The 22,733-nt window shown below is 27.8% G+C and overlaps 6 protein-coding genes across 7 annotated transcripts; 3 read left to right on the top strand and 3 right to left on the bottom strand.

Annotated features, from left to right (window-relative positions):
• Positions 1 to 754: 754 nt before the first annotated feature.
• Positions 755 to 2,134, top strand: OCT59_011914 (uncharacterized protein). The gene is made up of 2 exons (XM_066134105.1): positions 755 to 884; positions 955 to 2,134. Exons 1-2 carry the CDS (start codon positions 793 to 795, stop codon positions 1,874 to 1,876), a joined length of 1,014 nt encoding a protein of 337 aa, XP_065989402.1. The 5' UTR covers positions 755 to 792; the 3' UTR covers positions 1,877 to 2,134.
• A 5,086-nt stretch (positions 2,135 to 7,220) lies between these two features.
• On the bottom strand, positions 7,221 to 9,764 carry OCT59_011913 (uncharacterized protein; the record flags this gene model as incomplete). Its single annotated transcript, XM_025312941.2, has 11 exons — positions 7,221 to 7,504; positions 7,578 to 7,673; positions 7,747 to 7,971; positions 8,057 to 8,179; positions 8,274 to 8,569; positions 8,636 to 8,650; positions 8,730 to 8,855; positions 8,930 to 8,985; positions 9,055 to 9,174; positions 9,240 to 9,369; positions 9,436 to 9,764. 11 exons carry the CDS (start codon positions 9,762 to 9,764, stop codon positions 7,221 to 7,223), a joined length of 1,800 nt encoding a protein of 599 aa, XP_025188380.2.
• Positions 9,765 to 10,718: 954 nt separating this feature from the next.
• On the top strand, positions 10,719 to 12,431 carry OCT59_011912 (uncharacterized protein; the record flags this gene model as incomplete). Its single annotated transcript, XM_025312940.2, has 1 exon — positions 10,719 to 12,431. The coding sequence occupies one exon, from the start codon at positions 10,719 to 10,721 to the stop codon at positions 12,429 to 12,431; it is 1,713 nt and encodes a 570-aa protein (XP_025188379.2).
• Positions 12,419 to 13,987, bottom strand: OCT59_011911 (uncharacterized protein). Its single transcript, XM_025312939.2, has 2 exons — positions 13,874 to 13,987; positions 12,419 to 13,803 (listed from the first exon to the last, which is right to left on the bottom strand). The coding sequence occupies exons 1-2, from the start codon at positions 13,962 to 13,964 to the stop codon at positions 12,473 to 12,475; spliced, it is 1,422 nt and encodes a 473-aa protein (XP_025188378.1). The 5' UTR covers positions 13,965 to 13,987; the 3' UTR covers positions 12,419 to 12,472.
• A 2,153-nt stretch (positions 13,988 to 16,140) lies between these two features.
• On the bottom strand, positions 16,141 to 17,391 carry OCT59_011910 (uncharacterized protein; the record flags this gene model as incomplete). The annotated part of the gene is made up of 6 exons (XM_066134103.1): positions 16,141 to 16,166; positions 16,413 to 16,447; positions 16,528 to 16,603; positions 16,700 to 16,719; positions 17,027 to 17,050; positions 17,258 to 17,391. 6 exons carry the CDS (start codon positions 17,389 to 17,391, stop codon positions 16,141 to 16,143), a joined length of 315 nt encoding a protein of 104 aa, XP_065989401.1.
• A 2,568-nt stretch (positions 17,392 to 19,959) lies between these two features.
• Positions 19,960 to 22,689, top strand: OCT59_011909 (uncharacterized protein). 2 transcript variants are annotated; one of them, XM_066134102.1, is made up of 9 exons: positions 20,019 to 20,239; positions 20,338 to 20,427; positions 20,514 to 20,747; positions 20,837 to 21,081; positions 21,163 to 21,770; positions 21,855 to 21,959; positions 22,037 to 22,099; positions 22,177 to 22,245; positions 22,316 to 22,679. In XM_066134102.1, the coding sequence occupies exons 3-9, from the start codon at positions 20,592 to 20,594 to the stop codon at positions 22,333 to 22,335; spliced, it is 1,266 nt and encodes a 421-aa protein (XP_065989400.1). In that variant the 5' UTR covers positions 20,019 to 20,239; positions 20,338 to 20,427; positions 20,514 to 20,591; the 3' UTR covers positions 22,336 to 22,679. The 2 variants fall into 2 exon arrangements, with proteins under 2 accessions (XP_025188377.1, XP_065989400.1); XM_025312938.2 differs by having other exon boundaries at positions 19,960 to 20,239; positions 20,338 to 20,747; positions 22,316 to 22,689.
• Positions 22,690 to 22,733: the final 44 nt, after the last annotated feature.

Here is a 22,733-nt window from a genome sequence, read left to right as displayed (position 1 = left end):
TTGATATAAATATATTTTAAAAATTGTATTATTAAGTTCAGTATATTAAAAATATTTATTTTACCAAATATTTGGTATAATAATCCAAAATCATCTGAAAGAAAGTTTATTATATTAAGTTTTAACTGTATTTATATATTTTATATAATTACAATAGGTATAATATAAAATTTAGAATAATTCTTTTTATTTAAAATTTATAAAATTTATACCATTAAATTTATTTTATTAAATAAATTTTTCTGCAACTATTAAATTATAGAATTCTACTTACTTTTAATAGAAATAATCTCTAGAAAAAATTTTAAATTTACTAGTAATTTTACCAGTAATCCTATTAGTTAATTGATCTAAAAAGAAAAAAATCACAATAACTTAGTGTAATATTTTCTTTTTAGATATAATTTGTTTATATATATAGTAAAATCTTTAAAAATTCTTAATTATAAATTTTACTTTAAGTTTCCAGTAACTTATCTTATAAGTAAGCGGAATCCTGATATTATTAATGGAATTTTATATATATATTATATATTAAATAATTAAATAATACAATATTTTTTAATAAAAAAAAAAGTATTTATATTTATTTTCATTCAAATTATAAGCAATTTTTTTGATATTTTCAGGTATTTCTCAATATAACACATACTTTACTACTTTACTGTAAGTTTCATTTTGTTATCCTATTGTAAAATGATCGGCAAATGATCAGTTTACTTATAATTTCTGATCACCCCAAAATTTTTTAACTGAAAAAAAATCCCTTTCTAATATTAAGAACAGAGAAAAATGTCTGACAGTGTTATAATGGCTGACGATCTGACTACTGAGGAAAAAGTATCAAGTAGAACAAGATCTAAATTATCAAATATTCGGGGAAGGTATAATATTCAAGAACTTTTGTTACGTTTTTTTAAAAAAATATTTATTTACAATTTACTTTAAAATTAGTACAAGCCCAAAGATAAATATACTTTCAAAGCGTAAAAGCAAATTAAGACTAGAAGAAGTATATCCTCAATTTTCTGAAATTTTTAAATACAACAAAGAAAGTACAATAGAAATAAGAGAATGGTATAGTGCTAATAATAAAAATATTATTTATGTTAGTCCTGAATCTATTACAGCGAAAAAATTATATGAGTTATGTGATAGAAATATTTGGCTTTCTTCTGATCACATAAATGCCTACCTTTCTTACTTGAGCATGAAATTTTCTCATGTATTTTCTCTTCCATCTTTTTTTTATACAAAGTTAACAACAACTGGAAGATACGAATATTCTTCTGTCATACGTTGGACAAAAAAAACAGCAATTTTTCAGAAGGAAATTATTTTTGTTCCAATTATCTTAGATGAATCACATTGGATCTTGGCTGCAATATTTATGAAAGATCAAAGAATTGCTATCTTGGATTCATTAGGGATATTATCAATTGAGAACTCTATCACTATCGGGAGAAACCTCGTTAGGTGGTTGAATGATGAATATCACAGTAAATATAATGTATATGAGGAAGATGAGTGTAAAAATTATAAAATAAAGGGTGGAGATCCTGATACGAATGAAATTAATCAAAGTACCCGTAGTTCTACAATAATTGGAAAAGCAGAATCGAAAAATCAAATTAATTTTGAGTTAGATATAATGTTTCAAAATGAGCAGCCTCCGCAAATGGATGGAAGTTCTTGTGGTGTGTTTGTTTGTATGTTTGCAAGACTAATGGCGGAGAATATTGAGAGAGATAAAATCAAAGATATTGCAAATCTTCAAGAAGCTAATAAGAGATTTAAAAAAGTTATGTGTACTGAGTTATGGGAATATGCAAAAAAAAGTGGGCAAGTAAATTTTGAGGAATATGAGGACAGCTAATTTATTATTCTGAAATGAACGGATCTATGAGACCACAAGATTTATTAATATTTGTCACGTCCACGATTGCTAACTAAATAATAATATATTTTTTGATTTAATTTATTATACACTGCTTTTTTTTTTATACTCGAATTTGATATAAATTTAGATCATTTTTAAGTTTAGATAAAAAAAAAAATTTTATTTCTATATGTAAATACACACATTATTTATATTTATATTTTTTTTAATAAAAACTGTAAATGATAAAAATCTAAAAATAGATAATTCAATAAGAGAACGCGTTCGTACTTAGTACTAATGATACTATTTATCTTTATTATCTGTAAACGATTGTTTACTATTGAATATTCAATTTTTTAATAAACTTTTTAAAAGAATTTATTTTGATCAGATTATGGGGAAATCCGTATCTCGTTCGTCAAATTTTGCTTTTTTTTATAATCATAAAAAAATGTTATTGTATACTTCCGAAATTAAGCACCAATTTTGCACATAATTCCGGCCAGTACAAAAGGTAAATGCACTACAGACATGGATGGTGGCTACATAGAATTATTTTTATTGCACATCGTGCAGTAAGCGTGCACGTGATGATTTTTGATGTTGCATCTGCTTCCTCCTCTACGATTGTAGTAATCCACTTATTTCTACCTTTTTTTAATCAGTTTAAAGAAATGAAACAAAATTTTCTATAATTGGTTATTCACGGATTAGTTTCGATTGGATTATTATTATAATCAAAGTTTTAATTTTTTGATTTGTGAAATTTTCTATTTTACTCATGGATTATATACAAAATGTTCTTTACTACATTTTCTAGGTTTCAGATGATAATAAAAAATGGACAGATTTGTAAAATTGGACAGGTATTTTAAATAAAAACTTTATACTGTATATACAGTAGTATATAATAACACTTTTAACATTGATAATACCTGGGGGAACAATTACAGTATAATGATAAATTTGAAGGTGACGAGCCATTATTAATTCCAAGCTAAGTAAGCGAAATGCTTCTCTATTGTCTTTATTCCAAGGATTTAATGCTACCAATAAATTGAAATGGGAAAATTTTATTTTAGACACAATATACAGTGCTGGCAAAAAGTAATCGGAAAATATTTTTATCTATAATGCAATGAACGAGTGTTGATAATCCATGAAAATTTGCAGATATAACCCGTGGCGGGGTTGTCACGGTCTATATTCTTACTAACAGTTTTACTTTTGTATACCTTAGTTTAGAAAAATTCCCTGTAGCAAGGTCTCAAACTGAAGGAGATGTTGAATTTACCTTGTATTTTCTGTAGTTATATTCCTCAAACCTGCAAACCATTATTATACCATTTATTCTTATCAATATGTAATTGTTCTTTTTTTTTAATAAAGTATAGTATTAACCGTTTTTTAAAAAAAAATCAAAAGTTATACTATTAATATATTATTTGCTGATAAAAAAATTAAGCAGACTAATCTAATGAAAATAATTAATTATTCCTTGGTACCTGTTGGAGGACACTTAAATAATGTAACGTAGTGAAACGTACATCCATAGGAAATACGATTTATTAAATAAATTAAAAAATAATTACTGAAGTAAAAGTAGTGCAATATTATTGAGTACATTACTTAACAACGTTAAGGGAAAAGAATTCACAGAGGTGAAAAATTAATACTGTTATTATACCAAAGTAGAGCGTGGTAGCTTTTTGATTTACAATTAGATAAAATAATAGTAAGCATGGATCAATTGGACCATAAAAAATCATTCTTGATACACTATATACGTATTTATTTGAATTTATCAAGGAACTGTGGTTAATGTCTGGGCAGTCCAGTTTTTCGCTAACAATGCAAACGCCAAAATAGTATTTTTAATGATTATTATTTTGTGGACAATAGCTTCAATTCTACGAGCTTCTTATAGTCGAAGAGACTTTAGGACGTTAAGTTACAGTTTTCTTAATATATATCTTTTAAAAATTTCCAACTTTCAGCATTTTCATAATTGATAAATTCATTGATTAGTAGTAAAATTAACCAATCAAGTTAAAACCCATCATATTAATTCGTTATAAAGATTTCTCTTCAAATTTTTACTTCTTAAAATTACTAATTTGTTTCCAAAACAATGATTTTAACAAGAATTTATCCAAAATATGGTTCATTCATGTCACTTTTATTGCCTATTGAATGGTTTGCCTGGTTTACTTATTTCGTGATCCTTCCAATGTATTCTTTATTCAGCTGGCTGGTCTATTTCCTCATTTTGCTAACTTTTTTGGCCTCTATCGCTTCTCTAAATTGTTCCATTTCCACTAATTCACATTCTTCAAGCTCTACCATTCGTCGTTGCTGTTTTATTGTTATCCTACCCTAAATTTCACTGGAGACATGACAAATATGAACCATTTTATAATAATTTCTTTTTAAAATAGACTTTCTTAGTGCTCGAGTCGATTCGAGTCAAGGGTAACTCGTACTCAACTCGGAAAAATTGAGTCGAGTTGAAATTTAAAATTTTTCAACCCGACTCGACTCGTCCGAGTTTAATCCTGATACTGAATGTAATAATGTAAAAAAAATTATGTTTAACTATTAACATATAATTTAACATATTTAATATTTATGATTAATTTAATGATGCAGTGACCCCACTTTTTTTAATGATATATATGTTTTTGGTGAATTTTTTGGTACATTGTTATTGATTATATTATTTTATGATTATAAAGCTTCGGATGCTCTACCAGTTCTCGTTCCCTGATTTAGATTTAACTGATAATCTAATCAGTAAGAATCAATAAAGGAAATAACAAATGCTCACGAATGATACCTTTGAAACCCCTGTAAAAAATCTGATCCGTGTTTTATCTTTCCATGTTTTTTCCGTGAATGTATCATTTTAATGGAATATATAGCCTTAAATCATGGAAATTTTCATCTCGCTAACACGGATATCCGTGAATGTATCATTTTAACGGAATTTTTACGGAAGACACGGAGAAATAATGGAAATATTCGGATAAAAATTTTTTATAGGGAACAAGTAACCAAGTATAATGCGTAATTTTATCCAAAGCCATTTAATCTGTTCTCCCGCAAGCCTCTGATGAAGATATTGGAAAGTATGATGAACAATTTAGTAAAAGAGACAATTTTGTCCTCATTATTTTACCAAAATTGGATTAACCAACATACATATGCAGCTTAATGAACGCATTTGCGACAGATAATCTCTCTCAAAAATAAACACGGAGATGAGAATTCGCCCTGTGACGCTGTGACCCTTCTTCCATTGAATGAACTTTACACCGTACATGACGTATGCACAAGCATTCTTTGTTTCCTAATGCTCAAATCCATATGAGCCAATCGATAATGCACGGATACTTAATAGTGTAGCAGTACGCAAGAGTGATTATGATAGATTTTTTATTATTGTATGATTAACTTCTATCTTATTTAGTAAAGTAATATCAATTGGAAAAATTAAATTTTTATGAAGTAGAAAGTAAAGCCAATTTATATAAACTGTCCAGTGTGCTATAAACTCAAAAAAAAAAAAATCATTTTTACCATTCTAATATACATCACGCCGTAATAATGCCGCAATACAGAAATTTTTGATATGCTACAAATATTTATTTTGATTAAAATTGCAGAACGTATTCTGGAAAATACATGTCGAATATTTGTTCTGTTTAACTAGTTTACCCATTATTGAAATAGAAATAAAATTTAATACATGACTCAGCAAAGTGTCTATCTAATGCCACCAGTTTTTCCGTTTGTCTAAACTTCATTACTAATATGATTATCCGGTTTCATTTGTCTCAATCATCAATATTGTGGATAAAATAGCCGCAGCAATAAAATTTATCTTGCTGATTCTAATAAATTACTAGCGATAAATTGAATTCATGCTCTCTTGTAAATGCACAATCACAACAAAAAAAAAAATTTTCATTTCATACCTTATTTAACAATTCTTCACAATTCTTCGTCAATGTTTGTGATATATCGGTTTCTTTTAAACAAGTTTAACGGAAAAAATAAGATAATAACTTAATAGTTTAGGTGTTATAGTCGGAAATACAGTAAGGTGACTTAGTTGAAAAATTATTATTACCCGGTGACAATCATCTTTAATGAATCGTAAAGTTCATAAAGTTAATTTTCCTGCAAGTAATCATAATAAATATGAGTCTCAAAGTTTATTCACATAATTCTGATAACACTTCATCTAATAGAGCTACTGTACTAGTGTTACGTCACATCATCTGGTGATCATCACCTGATCATTTGGAACACCCTATGAAAAGCGCGGAAATCGAAAACAGAATCACAATAAAGTTTTATTTTTAATTACTGGTTCTTTTGAAATCATCAATAAAATTTATTAAATCTGAAAGTAATTCGGTCAAAATATTAAAGTAACATACGCGCCCTGGTGTTGTAAGTATTTGAATTTCCTCTTCCGTTGTAAGTATTTGAAGTTCCTCTTCCTCTTGAGTTGTTATTAAAGTAACATACGCGTTTAAAGGTCGCCCTGGTGTTGTAAGTATTTGAATTTCCTCTTCCGTTGCAAGTATTTGAAGTTCCTCTTCCTCTTGAGTTGTTATTAAATACGCGTTTAAAGGTCGCCCTGGTGTTGTAAGTATTTGAATTTCCTCTTCCGATTGTAAGTATTTGAAGTTCCTCTTCCTCTTGAGTTGTCAATGTAGGAAGTGTAGAAGCACGACCTCAACGACCTCGAGAAGGGAAGAGTCCATATTTATAGTTTATAGATCGTAGAAAAAATGGTAAAACAACGGGTATACAAGTAGGTTCGAGTATAGAAGATATTTTACGAGAAGAATCAAATAAAACAAAATTTTATTGCTAAAAAAAAAATATTACTTATTATCCACCATATTCATTTTATTGTGTAGCAAAAATTGTTGCTAAAGAAATTTAATCAAAAAATATATTTTGAGTATAGCTTAATATTTCATTTTTTTATTTATTCACTCGTTGCACTTGTTGTGTAATAGAAATATATAAAAATTAAGCGAAACTAAATTTTTTATTATGTAATATGAATAAATTGATGGAAAATCACGTAATGTGAAATATTATATTCTGCGGCGAGAACGACGGCCACTCCATACTATTACCGCTATCAAAAAAATGTTATATTCAATAATAAGACAGGCCAAATTATCAAAAAAATCAAAAAGTTTTAGTAATTGTAATAACTATAAGTTTCATAATTATCATACAAAAAAAATATACATAAAATTTACAATAAAATTACAACTATACAAGTTCATTATTTTGATTCTTTTTCTACAATTTACTCGCTTGTTCTTTTTCCGGCTGGTTTGGTATTCTCCATAAATAATGCAGAAATAAGGGTTAATGCACCCATCACAGTTACTACTTTAAATGAAAGACTAAATGATGATATAAAAGCATTCAAAATAAGTGGCTTAATGGAATCAGGTACATTCCCTAATCCTCCTCTTTCTCCTCCTCCAAATCCACTTTGACTAAAACTACTAGCACCACCTGATAAATGGTTTTTTAATTCATTATTGAATACTGTGCCAAGAATTGCTACGCCAAATACCGCTCCAACTATAAAATAAAAAAAGAAGCAAAAAATAATTAGTAATTCCTTCGTATACTTTGCTATTTTACATGAACTTACTCGTTCTAAAAAAAGTCATTAAAGAGGTAACACTAGCGAGATCTTCACGAGCCGCAACGTGCTGCGAAGCTAATATAGTAATCTGCATTATACATCCTACATTAATGTTATTGAAGTTAATAAAAATTTTTAATTCCCTGTGTTTCAGCTAAACTTTCGAGAAACTTACCTATACCAATACCTGCAATCAATAGATATCCAATCAATTCTCCTTTTTTGCTAGTTTCAGAAAAAGTACTCATCAATCCAGATCCGATTATAATAAAAATACCACCTAGAGTACAATACATTTTGTACGTAATTATAGGTGTACGTGATATTAATTGCCCTGTAAATATAACTGTGAAAACTACTGCCAAAATAAGTGGCAATAAATCTAATCCAGCTTTTGTGGCTATATATATACATGATAAATAGAATTTATAAATAAGAGAGGTAATATAAGAAAAAGAAAATCATGAAAATAATATTATGCATACCTGTGGCACCTTTTACAATTTGAAAAAATAGAGGAATAAAATATACCATTGCAAAGAAAGACATTCCTTGGAAAAAATTCACTGCAAAACATGCTATTACCATCCGATTCTTAAATAATCGTCCTAAATTTTTTTTTTTAAAAAAAAAATTAAAAAAATTGTACCATCAAAATAATCTTAATATGTGATGGATAATAATAATAATCCGTTCACTTACCGGGAGCAATTGGTTCAACCGCAACATATTTTTCTACAAGCGCAAATACAATAAATCCCAAACCTCCAATACATAATAAAACAATGATAATAGGTGAATCCCATTTATATTTATTTCCTCCCCAGTTCAGCGGCAATAATAATGCTATTGTCGCAATCACTAGAACAAATGTTCCCAGAAAATCTATTCTTTTAAATTTTTCTAGAAATGATCCTGATATATGTGGTAAATGAAGGAATAAAATTACACAAACAACGGTTATAACACCGAATGGAAGATTTATATAAAATGCCCATCTATCAAAAGAAAAAAGTTATCAGATTTTTAGAAAGTAGATCTTTTTTGTTTTCTGCAATAACTACCTCCATGTTACAGAGCTAAAATGTAAAAAAAAAGTATAAGCTTATGTTCAGATACTAACAAAAAAATTCTTTAGAAATTAAAAAATTGCCTCACTCAGTAAATGCACCTCCAAGCAATGGTCCGACGACCGAAGAAATACCAAAAACGCCTCCAATCATTCCTTGATATTTTCCACGATCTTGTAATGAAACAATATCCGAGATAATAATATAAACCAATCTAACAATCAAAGATAATAAAATATGAAAAGACATGAATGAAAATAAATTTACAGTAATATATATTTATATTACCCAATGATGCCTCCACCACCGAGCCCAGCAATTGCACGTGCGATAATTAGACAAACCTGTGTTGAATTTAAGTTTTTTTTTTTTAACAAATACAAGTTAATTTTTTGTAAAATTAATCTAATTACCATGTTTGGTGATAGTCCACAAACAAGGGATCCAATTTCAAATAAGAAAATAGCTATCAAAAATGTTATTTTTCTACCAAAAATATCCGCAAGCTTTCCATATGTAGGTTGAAATGCAGTCTTTATAATAAAAAATTATTAAAATTTTCAAAAAAATGTAAATCACGTGAATTTCTTTATCTTACCGCAGTAAGTAAGTATGCAGTTCCGATCCATGCTATTTGATCAAGCGACGAGAATTCAACAGCAATTGCATGTAATGTAGTGGCAACTATAGTTTGATCCAAAGCGGCTAAGAAAATGCCAAACATAAGCCTATAAAGTTTAATACAATTAGTTTTAATAATAACATAACGATTTTAATTTAAAAAAATTATTTACCCAGTAAACACCAAGGCTAATCTAGCTTTCGTCAAAGGAACTCTTGAATGATCTCCTGAATGCGAATTCGTATTTAATTCTCCTTGATATGATTTTTCATTTCTAATATTTGCCACCTCAACGTCTCTATTATTAATAATATCATCCAAAGATGAATTCACCTTTGATTTTTCATCTTTTACATTATTATTATCATCATTATTGATTAAAGGATTTTCGGTCTTGCTTGTAGAAATAGTTGTCGTTTTAGTTTCCGGAACTTCAATTATAGCGGACGTACTCGAAACACCTTCTGTCATATTATCGCGATTATTTATTTCTTGTGACATAATATTTAAATTTAATTCATGAATTCATGGAAAGAAAAGGAATCGAAAAAAAAAGAATTTTGTAAGAAATTCTGAATTCAAATTTTATTATTTCGTGTTTAACCAAAATTTTTTTAGTACGCGCCGAAAATTGGCCGGAAATTAACCGAATAAACCGATAAATATTTATTTCTATGAAAAGAAACCTTTTTTCTTTGATTTACTGTAACACCTATATACAATCATTGCATAATCTCCTCAATTCTTAATTCCCAGACAATTACACTAATAAATTCTAACAATTCGGTAAAAAAATTTTCCGAAGAAGATGTAACGCCACTAAGTTACATGAAAAAAAAAAAATATTAATTTGCAGCATTTTTAATTTGTGACGCATAGTATAACTTATTTTTAATTTATGCTTTATTTGGTTATTTAAAGAATATCTTTATACAGAATTGTAAAACAGTAAATTTTAGAATTTTTTTTTTTTTTAGAATCACAAAAAAAATTCCCACATACAAATTACTTTATAGCGTTAATATTCGGGAACATCTTAAAAGTAGATCTTGATGATCGTCAAATCATAACCAATTTAATAAATATTAGATTCATAAATAGAAAAGTATGAAAAAAAAAGAATGTATGTATCATGATTTAGCTGCGGAAGAAGCATGAAACACAAACTTTTAACACGTGTTTAATGATATCTTTGATATCTTGTGATGTAATCTTAGTTAGACGTTACATCGGGATTATTCACTAAATCTGGTTTGAAACACGTCGGACACATAAATATAAATGAAGAAATAGAAATTCCGTTGGGAATAAGAAAAAAAAAAAACCGCTTAAAAAAATTTTAACCTTTAAAACTTTATATAAACTTTATACAAACTTTGTATAAACTTTATATAAACTCTGTATAAACTTTATATAAACTTACTTTGTATAAACTTTTATTATAAATATCATTCAATGATGGAAACACATAATTTACACAATATTAATATATATAATTATTACAATTTCAAAAAGAAATCTAATAACATTAGAACGACAAATAAATTTGCAACAAAATTAACAAATTATTGTTTGGAAGAAATATTTAAATATTTAAAAGATGATAAAACAACACTTTTCTCATGTATATTAATCAATCGTTCATGGAGTGAATTGGCAATACCAATACTTTGGTCACGACCTTTTGAAAATCCAATGTATGGGAATAATATTAATATCTTTTGGACATATATTTCATGTCTTTCAATTGAAAAGAAACAGTTATTAGCAAATAAAGGAATAAAATTATCAGATCCAAAGAAAAAACCATTATTTGATTATCCAAAATATTTAAAAGGATTTGATTGTTTAAATTTTCAAATAGCATTAAGTCAATGGGTAGGAAAAACAGGATTACATCAAAATTCTAAAAATTTAATGGATAAATTAAGTCCAGCAGAATTAAAATATAAGACAGAATTATGTAATCAATTAATAGGACCATATTTATTAACACATTCAAAAAATTTGAGACATCTTAAATATGATCATGATAGTACAGGATTAATTAATATATTAAATTTATATTCAAATAATGAAATTTTTCAAATATTTTCAAAACTTGAAACATTAGAATTAAAAGATACAATATTTCATGAAAATTGGGTTTCTAGAGCAGAAAGATTTTCTCAACTTGCAAGTAAATTATCATTATTTAATCGTAATTTACAAAATATTTCAATATTACTTGAAATTGGAAAGAAAAAACAAATACAATTAAGATATTGTAAACCAATATTAGATTTAATTAAATATCAATATAATTTAAAATATCTTAAAATTTGTGAATTTTGGAATACTTGGAGTAATTGTTGTTCAGATTTATTTTATGATGCATTAGAAAGTCAATCAAATTCTTTAACATATTTAAGTTTAACTAGATTTACACAATATCATTTATTATTACCTGTATTAACAAAATGTAAAAATTTAGAAACTTTGGAATTTTGGACTATTAGAGAACAAGATCAAGATGAAAGAGAATTAAATAGGGAAGATTTTGCTAATTTAACTTCATCAAAACAACAAATTTTTATAAAAAGATTAATTTGTTATGATCATGGTGATGATCCTCATTTTTTAACTTTAGTTAGAGGAATTATTATTAAAATGGCAAATAGAAATTTAAAAGAATTAAAATTTCAAAATGTTACAACTGAATTACTTGATATAATTAATTTATATTGTTCAAAAATTTCAAATTTATATTTAACTATTGATAATTTAACTTTAGATCATTTTTTACCTATATTATCAATTTTAAATAATATTGAATATTTATATTTATTTGAATATAGAAAAATTTCTTTAACTTTTGAATTAATAGTTCGTATAGCAAAATCTATACCAAAATCTTTATATTATTTAGATATAACTTTTCATTTAACTCCTACAATGTTAAAAATTTTATTTGAAAATTGTTCTTCTAGATTAAAAGTTTTAGTATTACATATTGATGGAATGGATGATAAATATTTGGAAGCTATAATTAATTATGCTGAAAGATATAAAAGTTTAAATACTTTTAATTTTGATGGTAATGATATAAAATTTAGTCGTAAAGTATATAAAAAAGCAAAAAAAATTATTCCCGTTATTAGGAATTTTAGAACTTTTACCTTATATTAAAAATGTATTTTATATTTTATTAAAAATTTCTATTTTTTTTTTTATTTACTTACATTTCCATAATCAATTATAATATAATAAATCAAATATATATTTAAAATTAAAAGTATAATACAAATTATACATGATATAATTATTAAATAAATTGAATTAGAAAAATCATAAAAATATTTTTCATCAAAATCTACTTCTTTTCCACCTTTTTCTCCTCCTTCTCCTTCTCCTTCTTCATTAATTGCTTCATCTGTAATATCAATTCTCATCACTTTTTTTATACTTGTAAAATATGTTAAAGGTATAATAGCAAAAGGTAAATAAATACTTAAAATAACTTGAGTCGCTATTAAAAGTTGATTTAATCCATTATCTCCTTTAATTATGGCGATTATCATTGCTGGTAAAATAGCAAAACTGCGAGTCATTAAACTTCTTATCCATGGTGTTAATCCTATTCCAATAAATCCTTCCATAATAATTTGTCCTGCCACTGTAGTGGTCATTGTTGAACTTTGTCCTGATAATAATAATGCTAAAGCAAATATTGTCGCTGCCACTTTTCCTAAAAAACTTTTTAATAATTCATATGTATCAGAGAAATTTGCTACTACTTTATAATTATTATAAGCTGCTGATACTATTAATATCGATGCATTAATAAATAATGCTATTATTATTGCTATAATTAAATCTTTTACCGATAATTTAATCAAATTTTTAATCAATTTTACTTTATCCTTTTCCTTATCTTTTGAATGTAAATTTTTTCTTGCTTTTACAAAATATGAATGTAAATATAAGTTTTGTGGCATAATCGTTGCTCCAATTATACCAATAGTAATATATAATTCTGATGAATTGGTAAAAATTTCTATATTTGGTAAAAATCCTTTTAAAACTTCTTTTCCATCAGGTTTTGAATAAATCAATCCTATTATAAAACAAATTCCTACAACTCCAATTAATATCATTACCATTGATTCTAATATTCTTGCTCCTCTCATATCCTCTCTACGATAAAAAAGTAATAAAATCATTACATTTATCGTTGTTATTGCTACTCCCCATGGTAATGGTATAGAAAATAATAATTTTAATCCCATCGCACTTCCGATTACATCAGATAAATCATATGATATTATTGCTAATTCACATAATACGTAAAGCATATAATTTATATATTTGGGCCAAAATGCTTTACATGCTTGCGCTAAATCTAATCCTGCTACTAATCCCAATTTAATTGATAATAATTGTAACATAATTGTCATTATATTCGAAAAAAATAATACGAATAATAATTTATATCCAAATTGTGATCCTGCTGATAAATCTGTCGCCCAATTTCCTGGATCAAGATATCCAACTGCAATAACTGAAAGTATTGAAAAAAATTAATTTATGTTAAAAAATAAATAAAATCTGTTATTTTATTAAATAGTTACCATATCCTGGTCCAACGAAGCTAAAAATTTTTTTAATATTCTTTAATAAATTTAATGATCTTGTCTCTTTTCTATCATTTTCATAATTCATTTTTTTTAATGACGATCAATGTTAAGAAAAAAGGGTTGAAAGAATTATTTTTGGCTTAGCATATTTATTCAATTCATCAAAAAAAAAAAAATGCGTTTATTTACTTGGAGAATCATGTGAAAGATATTATGGCTTCAAATTTTTTTGCTATATACCCTATTTATGGATATGATTGACCATAGTTTAAATATAAAATTACGAGGCTTTTCAATCTTTTCATCATTGCATTTGAAAATTGATTGTTGCGCATCAAAATCGGATGTTTTTTCCAGGGCTTTGAACTTTTGCTTTCATGCATTATCTTTTATCTGTTTATTTATATATTTCATTTTAAAAAAAAAAACGATTTTAAAGATAATTTAGAGTGAGAGTAATAAATTATAGAAAACAGCCTCATAAATTTTAAAAAATGAAGGCATGGTGAATAAAATCAATAAATAGCCAAACATGAGCGATAATTCGCCTTGCTTTCTTTTACTCAGTAAAGTTTTCAGTCATATTAAACTCCATTCTTGTAATTATATTCTTTCCTAAATTCCCCTTAAAGCGACGCGTGATAAACCTCAACGATTGTCATTAATAAATAGTCTTATCGATTCTCACGTCGAATATTTCACGTTTAACAATTCATTCAGTAACTAATGTATTAAATAGTATGGAGAAAAATATCAAGATGGTTTTCCTTACTCAAAATGGGACAAATTAATGATTAAAGTTATAATAGGGTTAAACCTGCTATCAGGAGCTATGTTAGATTACGCTGTTCATTTTACTTATACTACAACATTTTCATTTCTTCGCTTGGAAACCACCTCTATTACACGAAATTAAATGTGATCTATATATTGAATTAACTGAATATTGGATGAAAGCTATCATTGATGCTGTTAGAAAATTATTGAAGGAAAAATATATGATCAAACGGTTTGACAGTGGATGGGTGGAAAACGTGTATCTAAATTTATTATAAATGTAAATTATACATTTATTTTCATTTTTTCAAACGAAACAAAGACACTTATTCTGAAGCATTTTTTATTTTTTAGGTTAATCACCGCAAAATTTTGGACGGAACTGCAGGCAAATTAGATATGTGATACTTCTGCAAAAAATTTTACACGATGCACTTTTATCACTTGTAAAATAAATTGGATTTAAATATAATTCTATATTATAAGTCACCTTGAAAAGATGTCAGAGATGAAATGACAAATGAGAAAAGTCTAGGTCCTATTATTGCTGATCGGAATATGTTAAAGGTAAAGAAAATTTTACCGAATTTGAGTATTAATATGAATTTAACATATAATGGTTTTATAAGTAGTAAGGATTTTTTGGAAAAGTTATTTCAAGACCAGTAATAAAAATGCTAAAAGTGGATTTGGTGATTGATTCTTCTTTTTAAATATTTAGAAGTTGGAAGTTTTGGAGTTTTAGATATGGTATTTTATTATTGGACATCTTTTTTGGTTAAGTTTTCATTTCCCAAGTTTTTTTTGTTCTAATGAAGATTTCTTCTTACTTAATTACCAGCTTGACATAACACAACCGTGACTTAAATGGTACGTTTCAATATTTAATCAATGAATTTATTGACAAACTTGAATGGATCGCTGGTATTCAAATTGGATAAATTTCTCCTTCTTTGTCAAATCATTCATACCCTTTTTCCGAAAGTAATAAAGGAAGTCATCATCACTCTGTATCACCAATTTCACTTAACGTTTTTATTAAACATCGTATTTGGAAATTGGTTGGTACATAAGTAAAAAAGAAAGAAAATAATAAAAAAAATTTCATATACAATAATGTTACAAGTACATAGATGAACAAACCTTTTAGCGTGTCTGTTATCCTTAGAATTTCTTTTTTTCTTTTGTAGGTAAAGAAATACTTTTCTTATCTTTTTTTTTTTATTAATCAATTTTTTAGGTATAAGCTGTTTTTCTACGCGAAATTTCCAGTTAAAGGTTGATGGATTGTGATTGTGAAATATTTTGGTCAGGATTAGAACCATACTTATAGGCTCCAAACATAATAATATAGATGTCATGTACCTCTTGAAGGCCACGCTAACAGTTTCCCAGAATTAGGCCGCGGTTACATTCTTATTATCTACGTCTATATCCATCGGATCTTGTTGCGTTCTCTCTTTCAATTTCCTGACGCGAATATCTCAAAAATTTTTTTTATCAATGAAACCTATATATAAAGAGTGAATGAAATCAAAATGCATCCAAGTTCTTTAATAAATCTTCAATCTCCATCTAATAGTAATGTTTAAGTGATGATTTGGTTAAAAATTAATTATTAATAACTTTTAACTATAATTGTATAAATTTGAGTTATGTAAATACAATAAATGATAGTTGCCAATTCTCAATTATAAATATTTTTTTTATTCAACTTATTTACCTATTGATTCTTATCAATAGATGGTATACCAACTGTAAAGAAAATCTGACAAAGATATATAATAATATCTTAAAGAGCAAAATCAGTTAAATTAAACCAATAAGAAGAATTTTATATATAATATAAAACTTATAACAGATTATATTACCCATCTGGCCTTCTTTTTGATATTATCAACCCATTAAAAGCATTAAAAGATAAAATTATTTCACTAATTATTATTACTAGTATAAAGAAAATATTCAGCAGTGTTTTATTAAAATATTTAAAATATTGATTTTATATAAATATAGAACTATTCTAAAAACATCCTAACTGGCCTGCAGATATGCCCAGTAAGCTACAGTTATTAAATAATAAATTTATATAAAAATTAATAATCATAAAAAAAATAATTTTACTATTATTTAATCTATTATGATAATATTTAAAATAAATGTGTATTTTACCTCCCTATATTATGCTTAAATCTCATATTCTGTAATAAAAAATGCTACTTAAAACATCAAAGATGATTTTAAATGTTATACTTTGACTTATTTGACAAAACTTTTTTTTTTTTTCGTTAAATCACGGGACGTATTTAATTCTGCCCAGAATTAAATAATCGGCATAAAAATTCCTTTTTGGAGCCTTAAGCATCACACATTGGGGCGAGATTTAGATTTACCCTAATATTTATAATATGAAAATCTTATCAAATTAAAATCCAGAATTATTAGTTAAATTCATTTTTAATTTTTATATATCTTAAGCTAGTAATATTTATTATAAATAAGTAGGACTTTATCAAGCCATTTATCATCTCTCTCATCACACGCAATAAATAATAAGCTGTTATATCATGTCCTTCTAATTTTAAAGAATCATTCAAGTACCTTGTTCCGTTGTTTCCTTCCCAGTCTCTATCGGCCCAAATTCTAAACGATCCCCATATAGTCATCTCCTTTACGTCCATTCTTCTTTTGATCATTTGTTGTCCTTTTATAGTTTTTCCCGATGCGTAACTCATGCCTCTCCGCGCACTAGATCAATTTTTCTGATTATCTAAAGCTGAACCAATCAAACGACCCAAATATTCATCTCGTACTACCCTTCTAATTTTGAATCATTAAATGGATTTTCTTGTTTTTACCACAAAATCAAAATACCGAGTATGCGTAATTTATAAAGTAAAGTCCGATTTGTTATGTCATCAATTGTGTATTTTCATTAATTCTATAAGAGAACGTTCAAGTTTGGAGAGCTCTCAACTTCTGTACTAAAAATTTCTTTTCTTTCCATTCATTATCAGGAAATAATGTAAATTTCTCGCGTATTTATAAATAACCTCTTCCACTTTGCTTAGCATCCACATACAATTAGGGTCTAATGACAAGTATTCTTTTTCAACTTTTCTAGATCATAGCGTGATATTAATTTCGAGTCGATCTGGAGAGACTCGGAGTAGTTTTAACTGTGCAGACATTCGAAACTATATTCTATGCTGACCTCTTGGACACTTCTTCATTATTCGCCAAAGTATTGTCAAGAAATCGTTTATTGCGTGAAGTCATCAGATCTTCGTAATCTTTACGGACTTTTTGTGATTAAAATTTGTTTGCAGTGCTTAATAGTCCAAGACTTTCAGTATATAAACATAAGCTATAAAGACAAATCATAACTTTATTGGAAGATGTATTGATAAAATCGAAACATACCAGATTTGCTTGCCTTCTTCCCTATAATTGAGTCATTATGCTCTGAATCCACTTTGTTAGAAATAGAATAGAAGTTAGAAAGTTCCGTATTTCTTTTGTACAATACCCCAATAGTTCAAATAGACGCGAGACGCGAAGGTGGGTACCAGGAAGAATACTGATACTCCTGAATTAGGTAGGAAAATGTTTGGGAGTTACCTTTCCGTTAAATTAAGTTGAAACGATTTTCCTTCTCTTTTAAAGTATTATGAAAGTTGTGCTTAGTTCCTTCACCTTCCAGAATGTGGGCAATATCACGGTTTAGTGCTGATCTACGTATTACATACGGTGATCATTAGTCGTTACGTTGTTACGTAACACTTTGCGCAGAAAAAATCGGATTTAAGAAACTGTCCAGCCATTACATACTAGATGTCTTGATATACCAGATACCAATATATTATAATATTAATAACAAAATAGTAAAATTTTAGTTATGAAAAAAGAGAATTTATTATAAAAGTACAACATAAATATAAACTGCAAATTTATTGGAATTACATATCCTTTCTCTTTTTTTTTCATCCTGTATAAATCTCACGTGCACGAAAATCTCACGGTGTTATACTGCGCCACAAACTAAAGTTAATCAAAAATATTACAATTGTAATAAAATTCTCATAGTAAGAAGTTCATCCGCATTGGTCCAGTGGTTAGGATTTCGCGCTTTCACCGCGACGGCCGGGGTTCGATTCCCCGATGCGGAAAATAGGGTTTTTTTTTATTTTTGTGATCAAATAATTTTGACTGCGGTAGCTGCGGCAATTATTGAACCGCTGATGCTACGTCATGTTTGGTTTTTTTTTATACACTAGGTAATCGTTCGGCTACTGGATTATCACGCCAAACAGGGTTTGGGGCAAAAGGGTATAATATAGGAAAAAACCTTGATAAGATTTTATTTCATCTGATTTCAAATGTAATACAAAAAAAAAAAAATCGTGAAACAAAATAAAAAATTACAATGATTTTTCCTGTTACTGCGCTTGTACTGCGGTCAGTTATCGGATTTCATTCACCTTAAAAGTTGTGATTTTAATAAGTTCATTAGCCCAAAATAGTCGCATATAAAAAAAATGAAATACCTTTTAATATACTCAAACACAAAGTGAAGCCCCTGATTACGTTTGTGGTTCGACAACTTTGGTCAAACCATTAAACGTGGAATTCCAAAATTAGTAAGAATTATTTAAAACTAAATGTTTTGGTCTCTATGTGAATTAATTAGTTGTGTAAAAACTAGTTTTAAAATGGCCTAGATTAAATTGGACCTCTTTAGGAAATACGATTTTATGGGCAAAAGGAATTTTTTCGTATAATTGTGGGCCGTGCGAAACATGCCGACCTGCACTAGAAATAACTATTCAAGATTGCAATTTTGCCAGTTTAGTAGTCTATTTAATTCGAAGACCAAAGAAAGTTTAGAAAGCTCGTGAATATTCAGAGTTTGGCACATTTTGGCGTTACATATGCCTTTTTGATTACTCTCGGCGTATTATAATGGTTCTTATCTGCATAATTAGAAAAATTTTTATTTGCAACAACAGCATTTCTTTGCAAACCCAAATCTGGCGTAAATCACTAGATGATGTTAAAATGTTTATGATAAGATCGAATAAGTTTCAAAGCCATTCTTAACTTCCAACTATAAATAAAACAAAACCTGATTTTAAAGTTATATAATAAATAGTTTCATATTACTGTTAAAGTGGTGTGTCACGAGGCCTTCATATGAATTGAAAACACTTGCACGACAACGATCATACCTATTGAAGTTTAAAAAGTAACGGAACACGAGTGAACCAAACAAAAGAATTTTTTTGCCACAAACAGACTTAAGAAGGGATGCTTCAAGGAGTTATCTAGTGCAACTTTTTGACCGTTCATCCCGTTCATCCTCGATTCCATCAAATCAATTTATTTCTCTTTCAACTAAGAATTAGCCCACGTTAGATTTTTTCTCTTTAAAATTCAATAGCCTGGTTAGCTAATAGTATTAATAATAATAAAAAAAAAGAGAGAACAGCGTAGGAAGTTTTGCAATCTGACTGCGCCACTTAAAATTGTAAACAAGGAACGGTATAGCAAAAATGGACTACTCGTCAATGCTTAAACACTTAGGTAGGTTTCTTATGTTTTGTAAAATATTTATTTTATGGTTTATTTTTTTATTACTTTTGAAAACAAAATATCTTATTTCAATAATTTGGCCAAAAAAGCAAAGGAGGCCGGTATCGTTGTGCCTCCTAATTCCTTTTCTAAATCTGGTTCACCTTCTCTTAATAAAAATGAAAAATCAAGTAAACTAAGTAAGTGTTCAAAGTGCGGTGGAACACGTACCGCGATAGGGTGGTGTCGACCATGCGACACAGCAAAACTAAAAGCTCATTTCAAGAATTGGACAAGTGGCAACGAAGAACTCGACCAGTTTATAAGAGAAACTCAACTAAACGCGAATACACCTTTTGATTATATGCGTTGGATTAATTTCGACAGTTTCTCAGATGTTAAGTTTGAAGCTCAAGGTGGCTTCGGTTTGGTTTATTCAGCAAAATCTAGTGCATGGGGTAAAGTTGCACTCAAGTTTCTTGATAATTCGGAGAGCCTAGCTAGTGATTTTTTGGACGAGGTAAAATTGCAATTTTTTGTCTTTGGAGATACATTAGTTGTAGGTTGTGATTAAAATTTTGTTTTTGTTGTTTTATAAAAAATTAACAGCTTCGAGCACATCATAGATGTAGTCTTGGATCGGGAATTATCGATTGTTATGGTGTTAGTAAAGATCCAGAAACTAATCGATATGTAATGGTAATGCGATTTGCTGATCATGGAAGTTTACGAAAATATTTAACAAAATATTTTGCTGAATTATCATGGGATGAGAAAATTATATTATTTGACCGTATTGCTAAAGGTCTTCAAGGCATTCATGATTCTGGTTTAGTACACAGAGATTTTCACAGGTAAAAAAAGCACTAAATGTAAAAAAAAAAGAAGGTTAGCTTTCAAGTTGTAGTAAAAATTAATCATATTTAAATATATAGCGGGAACATATTACGGCACGAAAAGCTCGTCTATGTCACAGATTTAGGAATGTGTCGACCAGTAAATGAGTCTGAGGATTCGAAAAAAGTTTATGGTGTACTTCCTTATGTAGCTCCAGAGGTGTTAAGAGGAGATTCTTACACGCAAAAAGCAGATATTTACAGTCTGGGGATGATAATGTGGGAGATGTCTTCTAATGAACCACCTTTTTCTGATCGTGCCCACGATTATTCGCTAGCCAATGATATTTGTAATGGACTTCGACCTCCAATCATTTCCGGAACTCCTAAAGGTTACGTGGCCGCTATGCTTCGGTGCTGGGATGCCGATCCATCAAAGCGACCAACCGCGGCCGATTTATTAAATGTATCCGCCAAATGGCGATATCTTTCCGATGGTAAAGCTCCATTCCAAGGTCCAAGAACAAAGAAAATTAAAACTGGATCAGTGAAGTCGGTTATCACCAATTCAGGCGCTGTGCACCCACAAGCTTTCTACACAAGCCGATTGTTACATTTTCCACACTTACCTGAACCTAGAAATTCAGAAACATTTACACTTTTTGATCCTACAACTGGAGAATTACTTACGATGATCCGAAAGTCGAGTATGAAATTAATTTCATTACAACTTTATAAATGAATAAATACTTCAAGACTTCTAAAAATTTTTTTGCCTTATTCTATCTTAGGTTCTAAGAGAGATCCAGCCGGGTCTGCAACTAATGATAACAAAGGCAAAGAAAAGGCCAGAGAAGATTATCAAACTCATAATGGCCGAAGAGAAGTTACTAGAAGTAAGTATTTTTTTTTTTAATATTATCACATGACTTTTCCACGAAAATATTTTAATTAGGTTCTATTTTGTTCAAAGGTATGACCCTAGGTAAGGTTGATAAAGAAATGATTGACAAGTTAAAAGCAGATCGTAGGCAACGTATGTATAATGTTATATTTAAATGTATAAATTTTCTTTTTTTAAAAAAAAGAGAAACTTATTTTTCTCCTCTTTAGATTCACATTATCGATGGTCTTCTATTATTAACGAAGTTCCTAGAGAAGTTGAACTTTATAGAGTAGATGGTAATTTTTTATATTTATAATTGTAGTTTCGATTGGCGTTTTATTTAATAATTTTCTTTACTTTTTTTAGAAAAAGAGAAACAATCGTAAATTTCAAAATTTCATATATATATATATGTGTATATATATATATATATATAAAAATACTATTCAAAATATTATTGTTATAAACTTAATTTAGAAATATTATTAGAATGGATGCTTAATCCCTAGTTTGTATTATACAGTATCAAAAAAAAAAAAAATTATTATATCCTATCTTATTATCGTTATTATTTATATTTGTCTAAACTCATTTTTTCTATTATAAAATATTTTATCCAAATTAATATGATATATAGTTTTTCCTCTACAACTTGGGTATATACTTTAATTAAAAAAAAAATTTAATCTTTTTAATATTATTTCAAAAAAATTATTAAATATTAATTTACAAAGTACAAATACACATTTTTTATCATGTACATTTTCGGGACCAATTAATTTTT

The sequence above is a fragment of the Rhizophagus irregularis genome, chromosome 2, assembly GCF_026210795.1.
Source record: "Rhizophagus irregularis chromosome 2, complete sequence".
Classification (NCBI taxonomy): Eukaryota; Fungi; Glomeromycota; class Glomeromycetes; order Glomerales; family Glomeraceae; genus Rhizophagus; species Rhizophagus irregularis.
Note: the sequence above shows the minus strand (reverse complement) of the source record. Positions and strands in the feature narration are given on the sequence as shown.